Source organism: Salmo salar, chromosome 01, assembly GCF_965601325.2.
Source record: "Salmo salar chromosome 01, fSalSal1, whole genome shotgun sequence".
In the NCBI taxonomy this organism is placed as follows: domain Eukaryota; kingdom Metazoa; phylum Chordata; class Actinopteri; order Salmoniformes; family Salmonidae; genus Salmo; species Salmo salar.
In genome coordinates, this window is record NC_138291.1 from 6,672,090 (window position 1) to 6,689,619 (window position 17,530).

The 17,530-nt window shown below is 44.6% G+C and overlaps 1 protein-coding gene across 4 annotated transcripts in view; it reads right to left on the reverse strand.

The window, feature by feature from the left end:
• Positions 1-1,657: 1,657 nt before the first annotated feature.
• The window catches only part of nin (ninein (GSK3B interacting protein)), a 102,384-nt gene continuing 86,511 nt past the window's right edge, over positions 1,658-17,530 (reverse strand). For 3 of the 4 annotated variants that reach the window (XM_045709715.2, XM_082960725.1, XM_082960716.1), the window contains 7 exons: positions 17,046-17,192; positions 16,102-16,281; positions 15,685-15,834; positions 15,293-15,385; positions 14,623-14,730; positions 5,679-5,795; positions 1,658-5,419 (listed from right to left, as the gene is read on the reverse strand). In XM_045709715.2, the coding sequence (XP_045565671.2) occupies positions 5,204-5,419; positions 5,679-5,795; positions 14,623-14,730; positions 15,293-15,385; positions 15,685-15,834; positions 16,102-16,281; positions 17,046-17,192 (1,011 nt within the window). In that variant the 3' untranslated portion in view covers positions 1,658-5,203. Of the gene's footprint in view, positions 5,420-5,678; positions 5,796-8,819; positions 9,060-14,622; positions 14,731-15,292; positions 15,386-15,684; positions 15,835-16,101; positions 16,282-17,045; positions 17,193-17,530 lie in introns of those variants that run through there. The other variant, XM_082960701.1, reaches the window with a different exon arrangement.

Consider the following 17,530-nt stretch of genomic DNA (forward strand, 5'->3'; position numbering starts at 1 on the left):
TCGGCTGGAGGGGTGTAAAGTTTGCCGCCATTAGACTCTGGAGCAGTGGAAACGTGTTCTCTGGAGTCATTAATCACACTTCACCATCTGGCAGTCCAACGGACGCATCTGGATTTGGCAGATGCCAGGAGAACGCTACCTGCCACAATACATAGTGTCAACTGTAAAGTTTGGTGGAGGAGGACTAAGAGTCTGGGGCTGTTTTTCATGGTTCGGGCTAGGCCCCTTAATTCCAGTGAAGGGATATCGTAACACTACAGCATACAATGACATTCTAGATGATTCTGTCCTTCTTACTTTGTCGCAACAGTTTGGGACAGACCCTTTCTTGTTTCAGCATGAAAATACCCCCGTGTACAATGCAAGGTCCATACAGAAATGGTTTACCGAGATTGCAGTGGAAAAACTTGACTGGCCTGGACAGAGCCCTGACCTCACCTGCATCGAACACCTTTGGGATGAATTGGAACGTCGATTGCGAGCTAGGCCTAATTGCCCAACATCAGTGCCCGACCTCACTAATGCTCGTGGCTGAATGGAAGCAAGTCCCCGCAGCAATGTTCCAACATCTAGTGGAAAGCCTTCCCAGAAGAGTGGAGGCTGTTATAGCAGCAAAGGGGGGACCAACTCCATATTAATGCCCATGATGGTACCAGAAATAATTGTAAGGTTAAAAATATATGTTAAGGATTCCACAATCAGAGGAGCAGAAATGTGCAGAAAGAAAGGATCGATCAAATCAGACCCAGTGGATTTTCTTTTACATCAATCTTAAGCAGGGCGTATAGTATAGCACATCAGTAGAAAGTTGTTGAACTGAAAACAAAGATTCACAAGAGGGTGAAAAGTTGACTTAACTTCCATCGAGCCAACTGGAGGCTGTGAGAGGGGCAGGCAGTCGACTGGCTGTGACCAGGGTCAGTTAAACCACCATTTCTTTCAAATAAAAAACCTGGCGAGATAAAACGCTGATTAAAAGCGTCACTTCTCATTTTTTCTCAATGATGATGCCAGAGTTTGGCACAACTTGCTTCGGCAGGGAAAGCAGCGGATTTTCCACACTTCAGTGCATTAACGTTTTTCCAAAATATTGAGCAATCACCAGCAATCTGAGATAGAACTTAGAAAGTAGCTAGATTTCTAGATTCAAAATTCTAGATTTATCTTTCTAGATTTAGATTTCTAGATTTAGATTCTAGATTTAGATTTTTTGATGTATCTTTCTAGATTTATCTTTCTAGATTTATCTTTCTAGATTTATCTTTCTAGATTTAGATTTCTAGATTCAGATTTCCACTCAGTTACAGAGTCACTTTTTCTTGGCGGGATAAGGCCGATTTCTTAAAATTTTGGCTTATGGCCACGTCTATAACTAAAATCTGACATTTATGGGGGGATCGTGATATTTAGAGAACATGATGCCACAAGCGTTGATTTCACATATGTTGTAATGATGATGTTGTAATCAGCAATGTCAATATCCTTATCCGGGAATGATCCCTTTAGCCAAGTATCTGTTATTGCAGCAGTTTAAATACCCTTTATTCCATTCACATAAGTAGTATGTGTTGTCCTTCATATACAATTAAGTACATAACTTTGGACACAATATTTCGCTTTCAGTCTGTTACATAAACTGGTAACACTTACAACCATATGTAACAAAACATACACAGTTTATTTAATTTACAAAGTGGTTTGTATACATTATTATACCATTTATTGTGCATTTAAATACACAGGTTAAACCCTCTTTATCCGGTTATAATAACTGAAAAGTGACAGTATTGATTCCCATAGTGTTGAACAGGGAGCTTAAAATATTGACTGATCTCTCAGACAACCAATTTTACCAGGGTTGGGATCAATTCCATTTCAATTCCAATTAATTCAGGAAGTACACTGACATTTCAAATCTCTTCAATGCTTTTCAATTAGGAAAATGTGGAATTGGAATTTGGTTAACTTCCTGAATTGATTGGAACTGAAATGGAATTGACCCCAACCCGTGAAGTGCACTTCAGCATCAGGAATGTTCTCTGGTACAGTGGTTTAGGGTCATGGTAAAAAACATTTTTTATCATCAGTGACAATTTTTGTGATCAACTTAGAGCTCCGGTACTTTGGCGACTACTTTGGTGGTTGGGTATGACAGTAGAGTAGAGGTCACCATAGACAGTAGTCTTGGTGGTTGGGTATGACAGTAGAGTAGAGGTCACCATAGACAGTAGTCTTGGTGGTTGGGTATGACAATAGAGTAGAGGTCACCATAGACAGTAGTCTTGGTGGTTGGGTATGACAGTAGAGTAGAGGTCACCATAGACAGTAGTCTTGGTGGTTGGGTATGACAGTAGAGTAGAGGTCACCATAGACAGTAGTCTTGGTGGTTGGGTATGACAGTAGAGTAGAGGTCACCATAGACAGTAGTCTTGGTGGTTGGGTATGACAGTAGAGTAGAGGTCACCATAGACAGTAGTCTTGGTGGTTGGGTATGACAGTAGAGTAGAGGTCACCATAGACAGTAGTCTTGGTGGTTGGGTATGACAGTAGAGTAGAGGTCACCATAGACAGTAGTCTTGGTGGTTGGGTATGACAGTAGAGTAGAGGTCACCATAGACAGTAGTCTTGGTGGTTGGGTATGACAATAGAGTAGAGGTCACCATAGACAGTAGTCTTGGTGGTTGGGTATGACAGTAGAGTAGAGGTCACCATAGACAGTAGTCTTGGTGGTTGGGTATGACAGTAGAGTAGAGGTCACCATAGACAGTAGTCTTGGTGGTTGGGTATGACAGTAGAGTAGAGGTCACCATAGACAGTAGTCTTGGTGGTTGGGTATGACAGTAGAGTAGAGGTCACCATAGACAGTAGTCTTGGTGGTTGGGTATGACAGTAGAGTAGAGGTCACCATAGACAGTAGTCTTGGTGGTTGGGTATGACAGTATAGTAGAGGTCACCATAGACAGTAGTCTTGGTGGTTGGGTATGACAGTAGAGTAGAGGTCACCATAGACAGTAGTCTTGGTGGTTGGGTATGACAGTAGAGTAGAGGTCACCATAGACAGTAGTCTTGGTGGTTGGGTATGACAATAGAGTAGAGGTCACCATAGACAGTAGTCTTGGTGGTTGGGTATGACAGTAGAGTAGAGGTCACCATAGACAGTAGTCTTGGTGGTTGGGTATGACAGTAGAGTAGAGGTCACCATAGACAGTAGTCTTGGTGGTTGGGTATGACAGTAGAGTAGAGGTCACCATAGACAGTAGTCTTGGTGGTTGGGTATGACAGTAGGGTAGAGCCTCAGATGGAATGTTAGTGTAGCGCTGTAGTTCTGTCCGAAGACATACGTGGCTCCGTTCATGTTCAGCTCACACCTGCTAAATTAAGAACAGATATAATGATGAATAAAATAAAGATGTTTAGGGGCTCAGCTGTTAGTGGTAGGGAAAGGGGGGAAAGAGGACTGAGAGTTAAGGGGATCAGCTGTTAGTGGTAGGGAAAGGGGGGAAGAGGACTGAGAGTTAAGGGGATCAGCTGTTAGTGGTAGGGAAAGGGGGGAAGAGGACTGAGAGTTAAGGGGATCAGCTGTTAGTGGTAGGGAAAGGGGGGAAAGAGGACTGAGAGTTAAGGGGATCAGCTGTTAGTGGTAGGGAAAGGGGGGAAGAGGACTGAGAGTTAAGGGGATCAGCTGTTAGTGGTAGGGAAAGGGGGGAAAGAGGACTGAGAGTTAAGGGGATCAGCTGTTAGTGGTAGGGAAAGGGGGGAAAGAGGACTGAGCGTTAAGGGGATCAGCTGTTAGTGGTAGGGAAAGGGGGGAAGAGGACTGAGAGTTAAGGGGATCAGCTGTTAGTGGTAGGGAAAGGGGGGAAAGAGGACTGAGAGTTAAGGGGATCAGCTGTTAGTGGTAGGGAAAGGGGGGAAAGAGGACTGAGAGTTAAGGGGATCAGCTGTTAGTGGTAGGGAAAGGGGGGAAAGAGGACTGAGAGTTAAGGGGATCAGCTGTTAGTGGTAGGGAAAGGGGGGAAAGAGGACTGAGAGTTAAGGGGATCAGCTGTTAGTGGTAGGGAAAGGGGGGAAAGAGGACTGAGAGTTAAGGGGATCAGCTGTTAGTGGTAGGGAAAGGGGGGAAGAGGACTGAGAGTTAAGGGGATCAGCTGTTAGTGGTAGGGAAAGGGGGGAAAGAGGACTGAGAGTTAAGGGGATCAGCTGTTAGTGGTAGGGAAAGGGGGGGGAAAGAGGACTGAGAGTTAAGGGGATCAGCTGTTAGTGGTAGGGAAAGGGGGGAAAGAGGACTGAGAGTTAAGGGGATCAGCTGTTAGTGGTAGGGAAAGGGGGGGGAAAGAGGACAGAGTTAAGGGGCTTAGCTGTTAGTGGTAGGGAAAGGGGGGAAAGAGGACTGAGAGTTAAGGGGATCAGCTGCTAGTGGTAGGGAAAGGGGGGAAAGAGGACTGAGAGTTAAGGGGATCAGCTGTTAGTGGTAGGGAAAGGGGGGGGAAAGAGGACTGAGAGTTAAGGGGCTTAGCTGTTAGTGGTAGGGAAAGGGGGGAAAGAGGACTGAGAGTTAAGGGGATCAGCTGTTAGTGGTAGGGAAAGGGGGGAAAGAGGACTGAGAGTTAAGGGGATCAGCTGTTAGTGGTAGGGAAAGGGGGGAAAGAGGACTGAGAGTTAAGGGGATCAGCTGTTAGTGGTAGGGAAAGGGGGGAAAGAGGACTGAGAGTTAAGGGGATCAGCTGTTAGTGGTAGGGAAAGGGGGGAAAGAGGACTGAGAGTTAAGGGGATCAGCTGTTAGTGGTAGGGAAAGGGGGGAAAAAGGACTGAGAGTTAAGGGGATCAGCTGTTAGTGGTAGGGAAAGGGGGGAAGAGGACTGAGAGTTAAGGGGATCAGCTGTTAGTGGTAGGGAAAGGGGGGAAAGAGGACTGAGAGTTAAGGGGATCAGCTGTTAGTGGTAGGGAAAGGGGGGAAGAGGACTGAGAGTTAAGGGGATCAGGTGGAATGTTAATGTAACACTCGAGTTCCATGTTCCATCCAGCTACTGGGGTCAAGGGTCAAAGCGTAGTATTAGATCCATGTTCCGTCCAGCTACTGGGTTCAGGGGTCAAAGCGTAATATTAGATCCATGTTCCGTCCAGCTACTGGGGTCAGGGGTCAAAGCGTAATATTAGATCCATGTTCCGTCCAGCTACTGGGGTCAGGGGTCAAAGCGTAGTATTAGGAACAGGTGAAATGATAGGGCATGGGGGTTAGGGGTGAGGGACTCAGGTCTCTGACTATCTTGTTGAGGCTGAAGATCTTCTCTTCCAGTAGATAGTTCTTCTTCTCTGCTACTTTCTGTCTCCGCTCGGTCATCTCCAAGGCCTTCAGCAGCTGTCCGTTCTCCACGTACAGGTCCTTGATCAACGAATCAGCTTTACCGTTCTTGTGGAGCTAGAGACAGAACGGACAGGGAACGTGAACAATCTCACCTTGGTACTGTATATATAGTCTATACCTTTCAATACAATTCTTTCCTTTGTCATTGTCCAAGAGACGTGTGTTTTCTGTTAGCAACCTTCACCAGTAAAACTAATACTTATAGCAAACTGATTAACATAGAAATAAGACTGTTGAGACTACTGGCAACCTTTTTGATATTACAGCGTGAATGTCAACATCAAAAGAGAAAATACAGCGATAACAAGTGTACCTGATCTTTGAGTTGGCAGACCTTCTCTTTGAGCAGCAGCTTGACATTATGCAGAGACAGCTCTATCTCCCTCATACGTTCCTCCATCTTCATCATCATCATCATCGTCCTCTCGTTCTGGTGATGGAGAAGAGGTATACAGATGAGACAGGGTATTATGCTCCGATGTAAAGAATGTAGAAAATGATCTGTGGCCTTAAATCACTTGTGTCATTTACAGCAACTTGCTTGATATCCTTTAGTTCTACCCCATGTTTAGGGTGTAACCATCTTTATGTATCATCTGGGATGATAAAAAGGAAAGAAAAATAAATAAATACACGGTTTAATTCATTAGGAAATCATTTTTAGAAGTACTATATGTCTGGCTGTATGAACTGCAACATACTGTAATATACTGTAAATACTCCTAGCTGAGTAATATACTGCAATACTCATAGCTGAGTAATATACTGTAAATACTCATAGCTGAGTAATATACTGTAAATACTCCCAGCTGAGTAATATACTGCAATACTCATAGCTGAGTAATATACTGTAAATACTCCTAGCTGAGTAATATACTGCAATACTCCTAGCTGAGTAATATACTGCAATACTCATAGCTGAGTAATATACTGTAAATACTCATAGCTGAGTAATATACTGTAATACTCATAGCTGAGTAATATACTGTAAATACTCATAGCTGAGTAATATACTGTAATACTCATAGCTGAGTAATATACTGTAATACTCCTAGCTGAGTAATATACTGCAATACTCATAGCTGAGTAATATACTGTAATACTCATAGCTGAGTAATATGCTGAAATACTCATAGCTGAGTAATATACTGCAATACTCATAGCTGGGTAATATACTGTAAATACTCATAGCTGAGTAATATACTGTAATACTCCTAGCTGAGTAATATACTGTAATACTCCTAGCTGAGTAATATACTGCAATACTCATAGCTGAGTAATATACTGTAATACTCATAGCTGAGTAATATACTGTAAATACTCATAGCTGAGTAATATACTGTAAATACTCCCAGCTGAGTAATATACTGTAAATACTCATAGCTGAGTAATATACTGTAAATACTCCCAGCTGAGTAATATACTGCAATACTCATAGCTGAGTAATATACTGCAATACTCATAGCTGAGTAATATACTGTAAATACTCATAGCTGAGTAATATACTGTAATACTCATAGCTGAGTAATATACTGTAAATACTCATAGCTGAGTAATATACTGTAATACTCATAGCTGAGTAATATACTGTAATACTCCTAGCTGAGTAATATACTGCAATACTCATAGCTGAGTAATATACTGTAATACTCATAGCTGAGTAATATGCTGTAAATACTCATAGCTGAGTAATATACTGCAATACTCATAGCTGAGTAATATACTGTAAATACTCATAGCTGAGTAATATACTGTAATACTCCTAGCTGAGTAATATACTGTAATACTCCTAGCTGAGTAATATACTGCAATACTCATAGCTGAGTAATATACTGTAATACTCATAGCTGAGTAATATGCCGTAAATACTCATAGCTGAGTAATATACTGCAATACTCATAGCTGAGTAATATACTGTAAATACTCATAGCTGAGTAATATACTGTAAATACTCATAGCTGAGTAATATACTGTAAATACTCATAGCTGAGTAATATACTGTAATACTCATAGCTGAGTAATATACTGTAAATACTCCTAGCTGAGTAATATACTGTAATACTCATAGCTGAGTAATATACTGTAAATACTCATAACTGAGTAATATGCTGTAAATACTCATAACTGAGTAATATACTGTAAATCTTCTAAATGATTGTGTTCTGTGTGGTAATCTATTCTTACAATAGCAAAGATCTGTCAAGATAACATCTGAGAGAGGATACCATCAGAGCCTGTGGTATATAACACCAAGGGAAGAAGGCCATTGAACACAAAAACCCATGAAACTAAATGCTTTATTTTGTCTTGATTCTCTCCAGTGAAATACATTGTACTGCATTTACTACAAAGTGACATCACAGCTAAATAAATAGATAAAAAAACTAATAAATAAATATAAAATTATTTGATCCAGAAACTTAAATACAATCTACAAAACAATCATAAACATAAAAAGTCAAACACACACACAGTGCAATAGAGAATAAAATCTTGACTTCTAAAGACCCTGAGATTTCTTATCAGAGCTTCTACAGTAAACAGGAAATGCTACATTAACATAATAAAACTGATGGAAGGACAGGAATCAAAACATTTGCATAATTATAATAAACATGTTCCCATTTGTTTACTATCAAACTATTGTTGAGTTCAATACTGTTGGTAACTAACTGGTACCGTTTACAATAAAAAAACAGTTGTGAGAGGTGAGTATGTCAACCAACTACAGGTTATTGAAATCCTTCAGTGACAAAGATGTGGCGGCAGGTGGTCTAGTGGTTAGAGCGTTGGACTAGTAACCGGAAGGTTGCAAGATCGAATCCCCGAACTGATAAGGTAAAACATCTGTCGTTCTGCCTCTGAACAAGCTGTCATTCTAAATAAGATTTTTGTTCTTAACTGACTTGCCTAGTTAAATAAAGGTTAAAATAAAAAGGTTATCAGTTGACATTGATGCTTGTGGGTTAAGTGCAAAAAATATCAATATGCAGGTCTTCTTGGAAAATATGTCCAATAATACATTCTGTTGAAACTAGGAATCTACTGCAAATCGGAGTATATTTCATGGATCTTTTAACGATAGTAGGTCGTTGGAGTTCCACCTACTGTTAAAGAGCTCAAGTTGTTTCAGAAAGCCCTTTGATTTGAGGATAATAACAAAGGACTACGCCGGTACACTGCCACCTAGTGGCAACATACCATCATTACACATTCATGCCCTTATGATTAACTAGTTCTAACATCCCATTCACTGTTCACTGTACCGTAACACTCAGAATTTTTCTTCCAGTGCTTCAAGCATAAGTGGGGCAGGGGAAGAGTTCAGGGGATGGGGAAGAGTTCAGGGGACAGGGAATGGAGACTTGGAGGATTGGGTGGGGCTGGGGTTAGTTGATGTGAGAAGGACGGACACAGAGAAAGGTTTGGAGGACTAGAGGGGGGGGGGGGGGGTGGGGGACAGGGGGGGGTGGGGGACAGGTGAATAGGACTGGAGAATAATTCAGGGAAGGGAGTGGAGTCTTGGAGGATAGAGGCAGCGTTTGGGGTTAGGTGAGTCAGGCAGGGGAAAAGGTTTGGAGGACTGGGGGAATGTGATGTTAGAAGCTGCCAAGTTGCTTGCTGTCTGTCAGAGTCCACCAATCCTCCGGTAGCTGTCTGCATGAGCGGCCCTCTGTTCTGGCATTGCAGCACCCTGGAGAGAGAAGGCAAGTACACTTCACCAGGGCTCACCCCTCCATCCAGTCCTCTAATACATGAAGCTTCTAAAGGCAGGGCTATGCAATTAGCACAGCTTTGAATGGTCACCTCTGTCTGGGACAACTGAAGGTCTCAGCGCAATCTGAGAACAGGGCTAAACAGTTAGATGACTAGACTATAGCAAAACTAACTAAAATTGGTAAATGGCATACAATTATGCCAGGCTATTTATTTACAGTGTAGCAAAGGACGAACCACCTCAAAATGTTAGAGAGGCCATGACAGAGACAAGGCCTACTGCTATTCAGAGAGAAGAGGATGGTTCTGCTTCATTAAACGGGAGACGCATGAACAGTCCAGTGTCACCACCTACCTTAACTCCACCCAGACTACCTTAACTCCACCCAGACTATAATCACTCCACCCAGACTACCTTAACTCCCCCCAGACTATAATCACTCCACCCAGACTATAATCACCCCACCCAGACTATAATCACCCCACCCAGACTACCTTAACTCCACCCAGACTACCTTAACTCCACCCAGACTACCGTAACTCCACCCAGACTATAATCACTCCACCCAGACTACCTTAACCCCACCCAGACTACCTTAACCCCACCCAGACTATAATCACCCCACCCAGACTATAATCACCCCACCCAGACTATAATCACTCCACCCAGACTATAATCACTCCACCCAGACTATAATCACCCCACCCAGACTATAATCACTCCACCCAGACTATAATCACCCCACCCAGACTATAATCACCCCACCCAGACTATAATCACTCCACCCAGACTATAATCACTCCACCCAGACTATAATCACTCCACCCAGACTATAATCACACCACCCAGACTATAATCACACCACCCAGACTATAATCACTCCACCCAGACTATAATCACTCCACCCAGACTATAATCACTCCACCCAGACTATAATCACCCCACCCAGACTATAATCACCCCACCCAGACTATAATCACACACCCAGACTATAATCACTCCACCCAGACTATAATCACACACCCAGACTATAATCACCCCACCCAGACTATAATCACCCCACCCAGACTATAATCACCCCACCCAGACTATAATCACCCCACCCAGACTATAATCATAATCACCCCACCCAGACTATAATCACCCCACCCAGACTATAATCACTCCACCCAGACTATAATCACCCCACCCAGACTATAATCACCCCACCCAGACTATAATCACCCCACCCAGACTATAATCACCCCACCCAGACTATAATCACACACCCAGAATATAATCACTCCACCCAGACTATAATCACCCCACCCAGACTATAATCACACCACCCAGACTATAATCACTCCACCCAGACTATAATCACCCCACCCAGACTATAATCACACACCCAGAATATAATCACTCCACCCAGACTATAATCACCCCACCCAGACTATAATCACACCACCCAGACTATAATCACTCCACCCAGACTATAATCACCCCACCCAGACTATAATCACCCCACCCAGACTATAATCACCCCACCCAGACTATAATCACCCCACCCAGACTATAATCACTCCACCCAGACTATAATCACTCCACCCAGACTATAATCACTCCACCCAGACTATAATCACCCCACCCAGACTATAATCACCCCACCCAGACTATAATCACCCCACACAGACTATAATCACCCCACCCAGACTACAATCACCCCACACAGACTACGATCACCCCACACCATCCCAGACTACGATCACCCCACACCATCCCAGACTACGATCACCCCACACTATGATCACCCCACACCATCCTAGACTACGATCACCCCACACCAATCCACACTACGATCACCCCACACTATGATCACCCCACACTATGATCACCCCACACCATCCTAGACTACGATCACCCCACACCACCCCACACTATGACCACCCCACACTACGATCACCCCACACCATCCCAGACTACGATCACCCCACACCATCCCACACTACGATCACCCCACACTATGATCACCCCACACCATCCTAGACTACGATCACCCCACACCACCCCACACTATGACCACCCCACACTATGATCACCCCACACCATCCCAGACTACGAGCACCCCACACTACGACCACCCCAGATTATGATCACCCCACACAACGATCACCCCACACCACCCCACACTACGATCACCCCACACTACGATCACCCCACACTATGATTACCCCACACCACCCCACACTGTGATCACCCCACACCATCCCAGACTACGATCACCCCACACTATAACCCCCACACCATCCTAGACTATGATCACCCCAGACTATGATCACCCCACACAACGATCACCCCACACCACCCCACACTATGATCACCCCACACTATGATTACCCCACACCACCCCACACTGTGATCACCCCACACCATCCCAGACTACGATCACCCCACACTATGATCCCCCCACACCATCCTAGACTATGATCACCCCAGACTATGATCACCCCACACAACGATCACCCCACACCACCCCACACTATGATCACCCCACACTATGATTACCCCACACCACCCCACACTGTGATCACCCCACACCATCCCAGACTACAATCACCCCACACTATGATCCCCCCACACCATCCTAGACTATGATCACCCCAGACTATGATCACCCCACACCATCCCAGACTATGATCACTCCACACCACCCCACACTACGATCACCCCACACTACGATCACCCCACACCATCCCGCACTACGATCACACCACACTACGATCACCCCACACCATCCCACACTACGATCACCCCACACTATGATCACCCCACACCATCCCAGACTACGATCACCCCACACCATCCTAGACTACGATCACCCCACACTACGATCACCCCACACCATCCTAGACTACGATCACCCCACACTACGATCACCCCACACTATCCCAGACTACGATCACCCCACACTATGATCACCCCACACCATCCCAGACTACGATCACCCCAGATTATGATCACCCCACACAACGATCACCCCACACAACGATCACCCCACACCACCCCACGATCACCCCAGACTACGATCACCCCACACCATCCCAGACTACGATCACCCCACACCATCCCAGACTACGATCACCCCACACCAATCCACACTACGATCACCCCACACTATGATCACCCCACACCATCCTAGACTACGATGACCCCACACCACCCCACACTATGACCACCCCACACTACGATCACCCCACACCATCCCAGACTACGATCACCCCACACCACCCCACACTACGATCACCCCACACTATGATCACCCCACACCATCCCAGACTACGATCACCCCACACTACGATCACCCCAGATTATGATCACCCCACACAACGATCACCCCACACCACCCCACACTACGATCACCCCACACTATGATTACCCCACACCACCCCACACTATGATCACCCCACACCATCCCAGACTACGATCACCCCACACTATGATCCCCCCACACCATCCTAGACTATGATCACCCCAGACTATGATCACCCCACACAACGATCACCCCACACCACCCCACACTACGATCACCCCACACTATGATTACCCCACACCACCCCACACTGTGATCACCCCACACCATCCCAGACTACGATCACCCCACACTATGATCCCCCCACACCATCCTAGACTATGATCACCCCAGACTATGATCACCCCACACCATCCCAGATTACGATCACCCCACACCACCCCACACTACGACCACCCCACACTACGATCACCCCACACCATCCCGCACTACGATCACCCCACACTATGATCACCCCACACCATCCTAGACTACGATCACCCCACACTATGATCACCCCACACCATCCCAGACTACGATCACCCCACACTACGATCACCCCAGATTATGATCACCCCACACAACGATCACCCCACACAACGATCACCCCACACCACCCCACACTACGATCACCCCACACTATGATTACCCCACACCACCCCACACTGTGATCACCCCACACCATCCCAGACTACGATCACCCCACACTATGATCCCCCCACACCATCCTAGACTATGATCACCCCAGACTATGATCACCCCACACCATCCTATACTACGATCACCCCACACCACCCGACACTATGATCACCCCACACCACCCCACACTATGATCACCCCACACCATCCTAGACTACGATCACCCCACACTACGATCACCCCACACCATCCCAGACTACGATCACCCCACACTACGATCACCCCACACCATCCCAGACTACGATCACCCGACACTACGATCACCCCACACCATCCCAGACTACGATCACCCCACACCACCCCACACTACGATCACCCCACACTATGATCACCCCACACCATCCTAGACTATGACCACCATATCAGAGCTCTACATCAAAGAACACCGCACCCAAACACCACACACTAAAACACCAAACCCAGAAGGTACACACACACACACACACACACACACACACACACACACACACACACACACACACACACACACACACACACACACACACACGTGAGAACATGAAGCTGATAAGGTGGTGTAGTGATGAAACCAGGACAAAATGTTCCAGCTACAGAAACCTGACCAAACCCAGAGCGCAAATCAAATATTGAATGGCATGGTAGAATATAAAATATATTTATATTCCCCAACTGTTATAGAGGTAGAATATAAAATATATTTATATTCCCCAACTGTTATAGAGGTAGAATAGAAAATATATTTATATTCCCCAACTGTTATAGAGGTAGAATATAAAATATATTTATATTCCCCAACTGTTATAGAGGTAGAATAGAAAATATATTTATATTCCCCAACTGTTATAGAGGTAGAATATAAAATATATTTATATTCCCCAACTGTTATAGAGGTAGAATATAAAATATATTTATATTTCCCAACTGTTATAGAGGTAGAATAGAAAATATATTTATATTTCCCAACTGTTATAGATGTAGAATATAAAATATATTTATATTTCCCAACTGTTATAGTGGTAGAATATAAAATATATTTATATTCCCCAACTGTTACAGAGGTAGAATAGAAAATATATTTATATTCCCCAACTGTTATAGAGGTAGAATATAAAATATATTTATATTTCCCAACTGTTATAGAGGTAGAATATAAAATATATTTATATTTCCCAACTGTTACAGTGCTAGAATATAAAAGCCACATCATTTGTCACTACTCTTATCAAATATTTATATTCACCAAAGTGAAAATGGAGAGATATTTTGTCAGGTGTTTGTGGTTCCGGGCCCATCAGAGTGTAATCAAGGCAGATCAGAAGGGCCAGGTATTCCCATAATCAACAGTAAAGTGTGAATGTGTCAGTAATGAGCTGTTGAAACACAGTGAGAGTGAAGATACTGTATACTAAGTGCTAGATTGTAGATCATCAGATATGCCAACTGCATATTTATTCAAAGAGCAGGAATTGCATATAGAATTAGGATTCAGTTATAGTTAAGAGGCGTGATTTTCTCTCTCTCTCTCTCCTCTACCTGTATGTTCTCTGGGTTGAGGTCGTCTCTGCGGTGTTGCTCTCTCCGCTCACCAGGCATCCTGCGAGGGGATGTGGGCAGCAGACCAACCAGCTGGACTTGGAGAGCCTGGAGACACCAGACAGACAGTCAGTCAGGAGAGAGATGAGAGAGACAGACAGGAGAGACACAGGGAAAGAAGAGAGACCCGGAAGAGAGAAGTAAACACAGGGAGAGAAGAGAGAGACCTAGAGAAGGGACATAATGTAGGGTGGGAGGGAGAGGTATTAGATAGATGAAGGTTATGTCAAAGGGACATGAGTGTGGGAGACAAGGGACATGAGTGTGAGGCCAACTGTTGCCAGGCCAACTGTTGCCAGGCCAACTGTTGCCAGGCCAACTGTTGCCAGGCCAACTGTTGCCAGGCCAACTGTTGCCAGGTCTACTGTTGCCAGGTCTACTGTTGCCAGGCCAACTGTTGCCAGGCCAACTGTTGCCAGGCCAACTGTGTTTCTGGAAAACTGCTGGTGTTACATGAAAACAAACTAGTTTTTATAGAAAATGACAGAAGAAGAAAAGGAGACATTAAAAGGGAGTCCAGGTGTTTGACAGGGACAAGGCAGATGCAGTGAGATTAGATGAGAGGAGCATATGTGAGGGAGAAGTTAGGGAAGGTTGGTAGAGAACTGACCTCCAGAAGCCGTGCCTGTAGCTGGGTCTGTTGGGTCTTCAGACCCTCGTTCTCCTGACGAAGACTCTCCAGCTCTCTCTGGACCTCACACACCTGACAACCACCACACAAAGCCATCAGAAAAGGAAAGCCACATACATAACAAACCCATTGTCAAAAAGTAAGAACCGCTTCAGAAGTACTTGTTGCTTGTGAATGACAGGTGGAAGTAAGCATCGTTGTGAGTTTGTTATCCACATTTTCGAAATTAGGTTTATCCAATTAACAATCAAGGAAAATTTGCTATCAATAAAAAAAAACGCATGTGCTGTATGAAATGTCTGAATTGAAATAAAACGTGAAAAAACGATCAAGAAATCATAACAGTATACATAGATATAAAAACAGATGACCTTGTTCTGAGCGGAGAGTAGCTCCTGATGCATGATGTCTAGCTCTCTCTTCAGAGCAGTCTTCTCCTGTTCTACAGTCTTCACCACGCTGGACTGGCCCTGCGGTTTCTGCTGCTTCACGGTTAAGATGGCTGCCTCCAGCTGTCGCGTCTGCAGAAAGACATTACAGGGTTTCAAAAAAAGGTATTTATATGCAAGGGTGTATGGTTCTATACATCTCTAGAACGTAAAGGGACGGTTTCCTGGACACACATTAAGCCTAGCCCTTGACTGAAATCCATGCTCAACTCAGAATCTCCATTAAAAGCTCTGGGGGGGGGGGGGGGGGGGGGGGGAAATTAAAACTGTCCCTTTAGACCTTGAAACATCAAGAAAAATTTGATTATGTCTGTATTTGAATTGCCTCTGTAATCTCACCTTGTCCCTGCTGTGGTGGAGGTCATCCTTGGTGTTGTGGAGCTCCATGGTCAGCCTCTCGTTCTCCTGCCTCAGCAGCAGCTGCTCCTGCTCCACCAGCCTGGCCAGCTCGTCCTGGTACAGCTTCTTGTGCTGGCTCTGGTAGCCGCTGGAGTGCAGGGCCATCTCCAGAACCTGGTTCTGATTTAAGGAAACAATAACCAGGCTGAGCATTCTCCGCCCCTTTTAGAAATAACTACATTTTTATTTAACCAATAAATCTCGTTGAGGTCAGGACACCTGGACTGGATAATTACTAGAAAGGACAAGGCCCCTCAGACCACAGCACTTTCACTAGATCTAGTAATTGTATTTTTTATGCCCTAGTCATTTCATTTGGTGATACTAATTGACATAAAAGGTCACTAGATGAGAAATATAGGTGCCAATGTGGATAGTTGAATCAGCACAGGTCTATCCGGGCTTATATAATCAATCAATCAAAAATGTAGCTGAGCTGGCCTCCTGGTTTGGGTAAGGTGGATTGCTACAGGGTGTCTGGTTAAGGACGAGGTGTACATAACTTTAAAGAAATAACTTTAATGAATGTCACCACACCAACCAGCCAACGAACCAATTACCCACCTAAACAACCAACCAGCAAACCAACCACCCAGCCAACCAACGAACCAACCACCCAGCCAACGAACCAATTACCCACCTAAACAACCAACCAGCAAACCAACCACCCAGCCAACCAACGAACCAATTACCCACCTAAACAACCAACCAGCAAACCAACCACCCAGCCAACCAACGAACCAATTACCCACCTAAACAACCAACCAGCAAACCAACCACCCAGCCAACCAACGAACCAATTACCCACCTAAACAACCAACCAGCAAACCAACCAACCACCCAGCCAACCAAACGATCAGCGTGTCGTCAAAAGAAGACCTTACCTTATCGTTGGCATTCTGCAACTGCTTGTGCAGTGACATCACTTCCTGTTTGAGGGCGTCCTTCTCCTGCTGTGACACGCGGAGGTCTGACTTGAGACGGGCGCTCTGGAGGTTGACAGACTGAAGACTTTCATCCAACACATGAGTCTGAAAGAGGAGGCGAATACCTTGGTCATGAATAGAATTGCAAAATGTAGGTACCTTTCCTTAGATTCCCCAGTATTATGCACCCCCCCCAAAAATGACATACTTTTACATAATTCTAACAAATCAGAATGAATTCGAAAAAACTTTAGTGTCCACGTGACGCAATGTTGTAATTTGTCTTTGGCTTGACACACATAGAACAGACATTCTAAATGATGACAACTTAGAATGAAAGTGGCAAAAACGTTGAACTATAGATTATAGACTATAACAGTGTCATAAGTGGTTGACAGTAAACAAGGCAGGGTCAAAGGTTGCCAGACTGAACAGAGCATCCT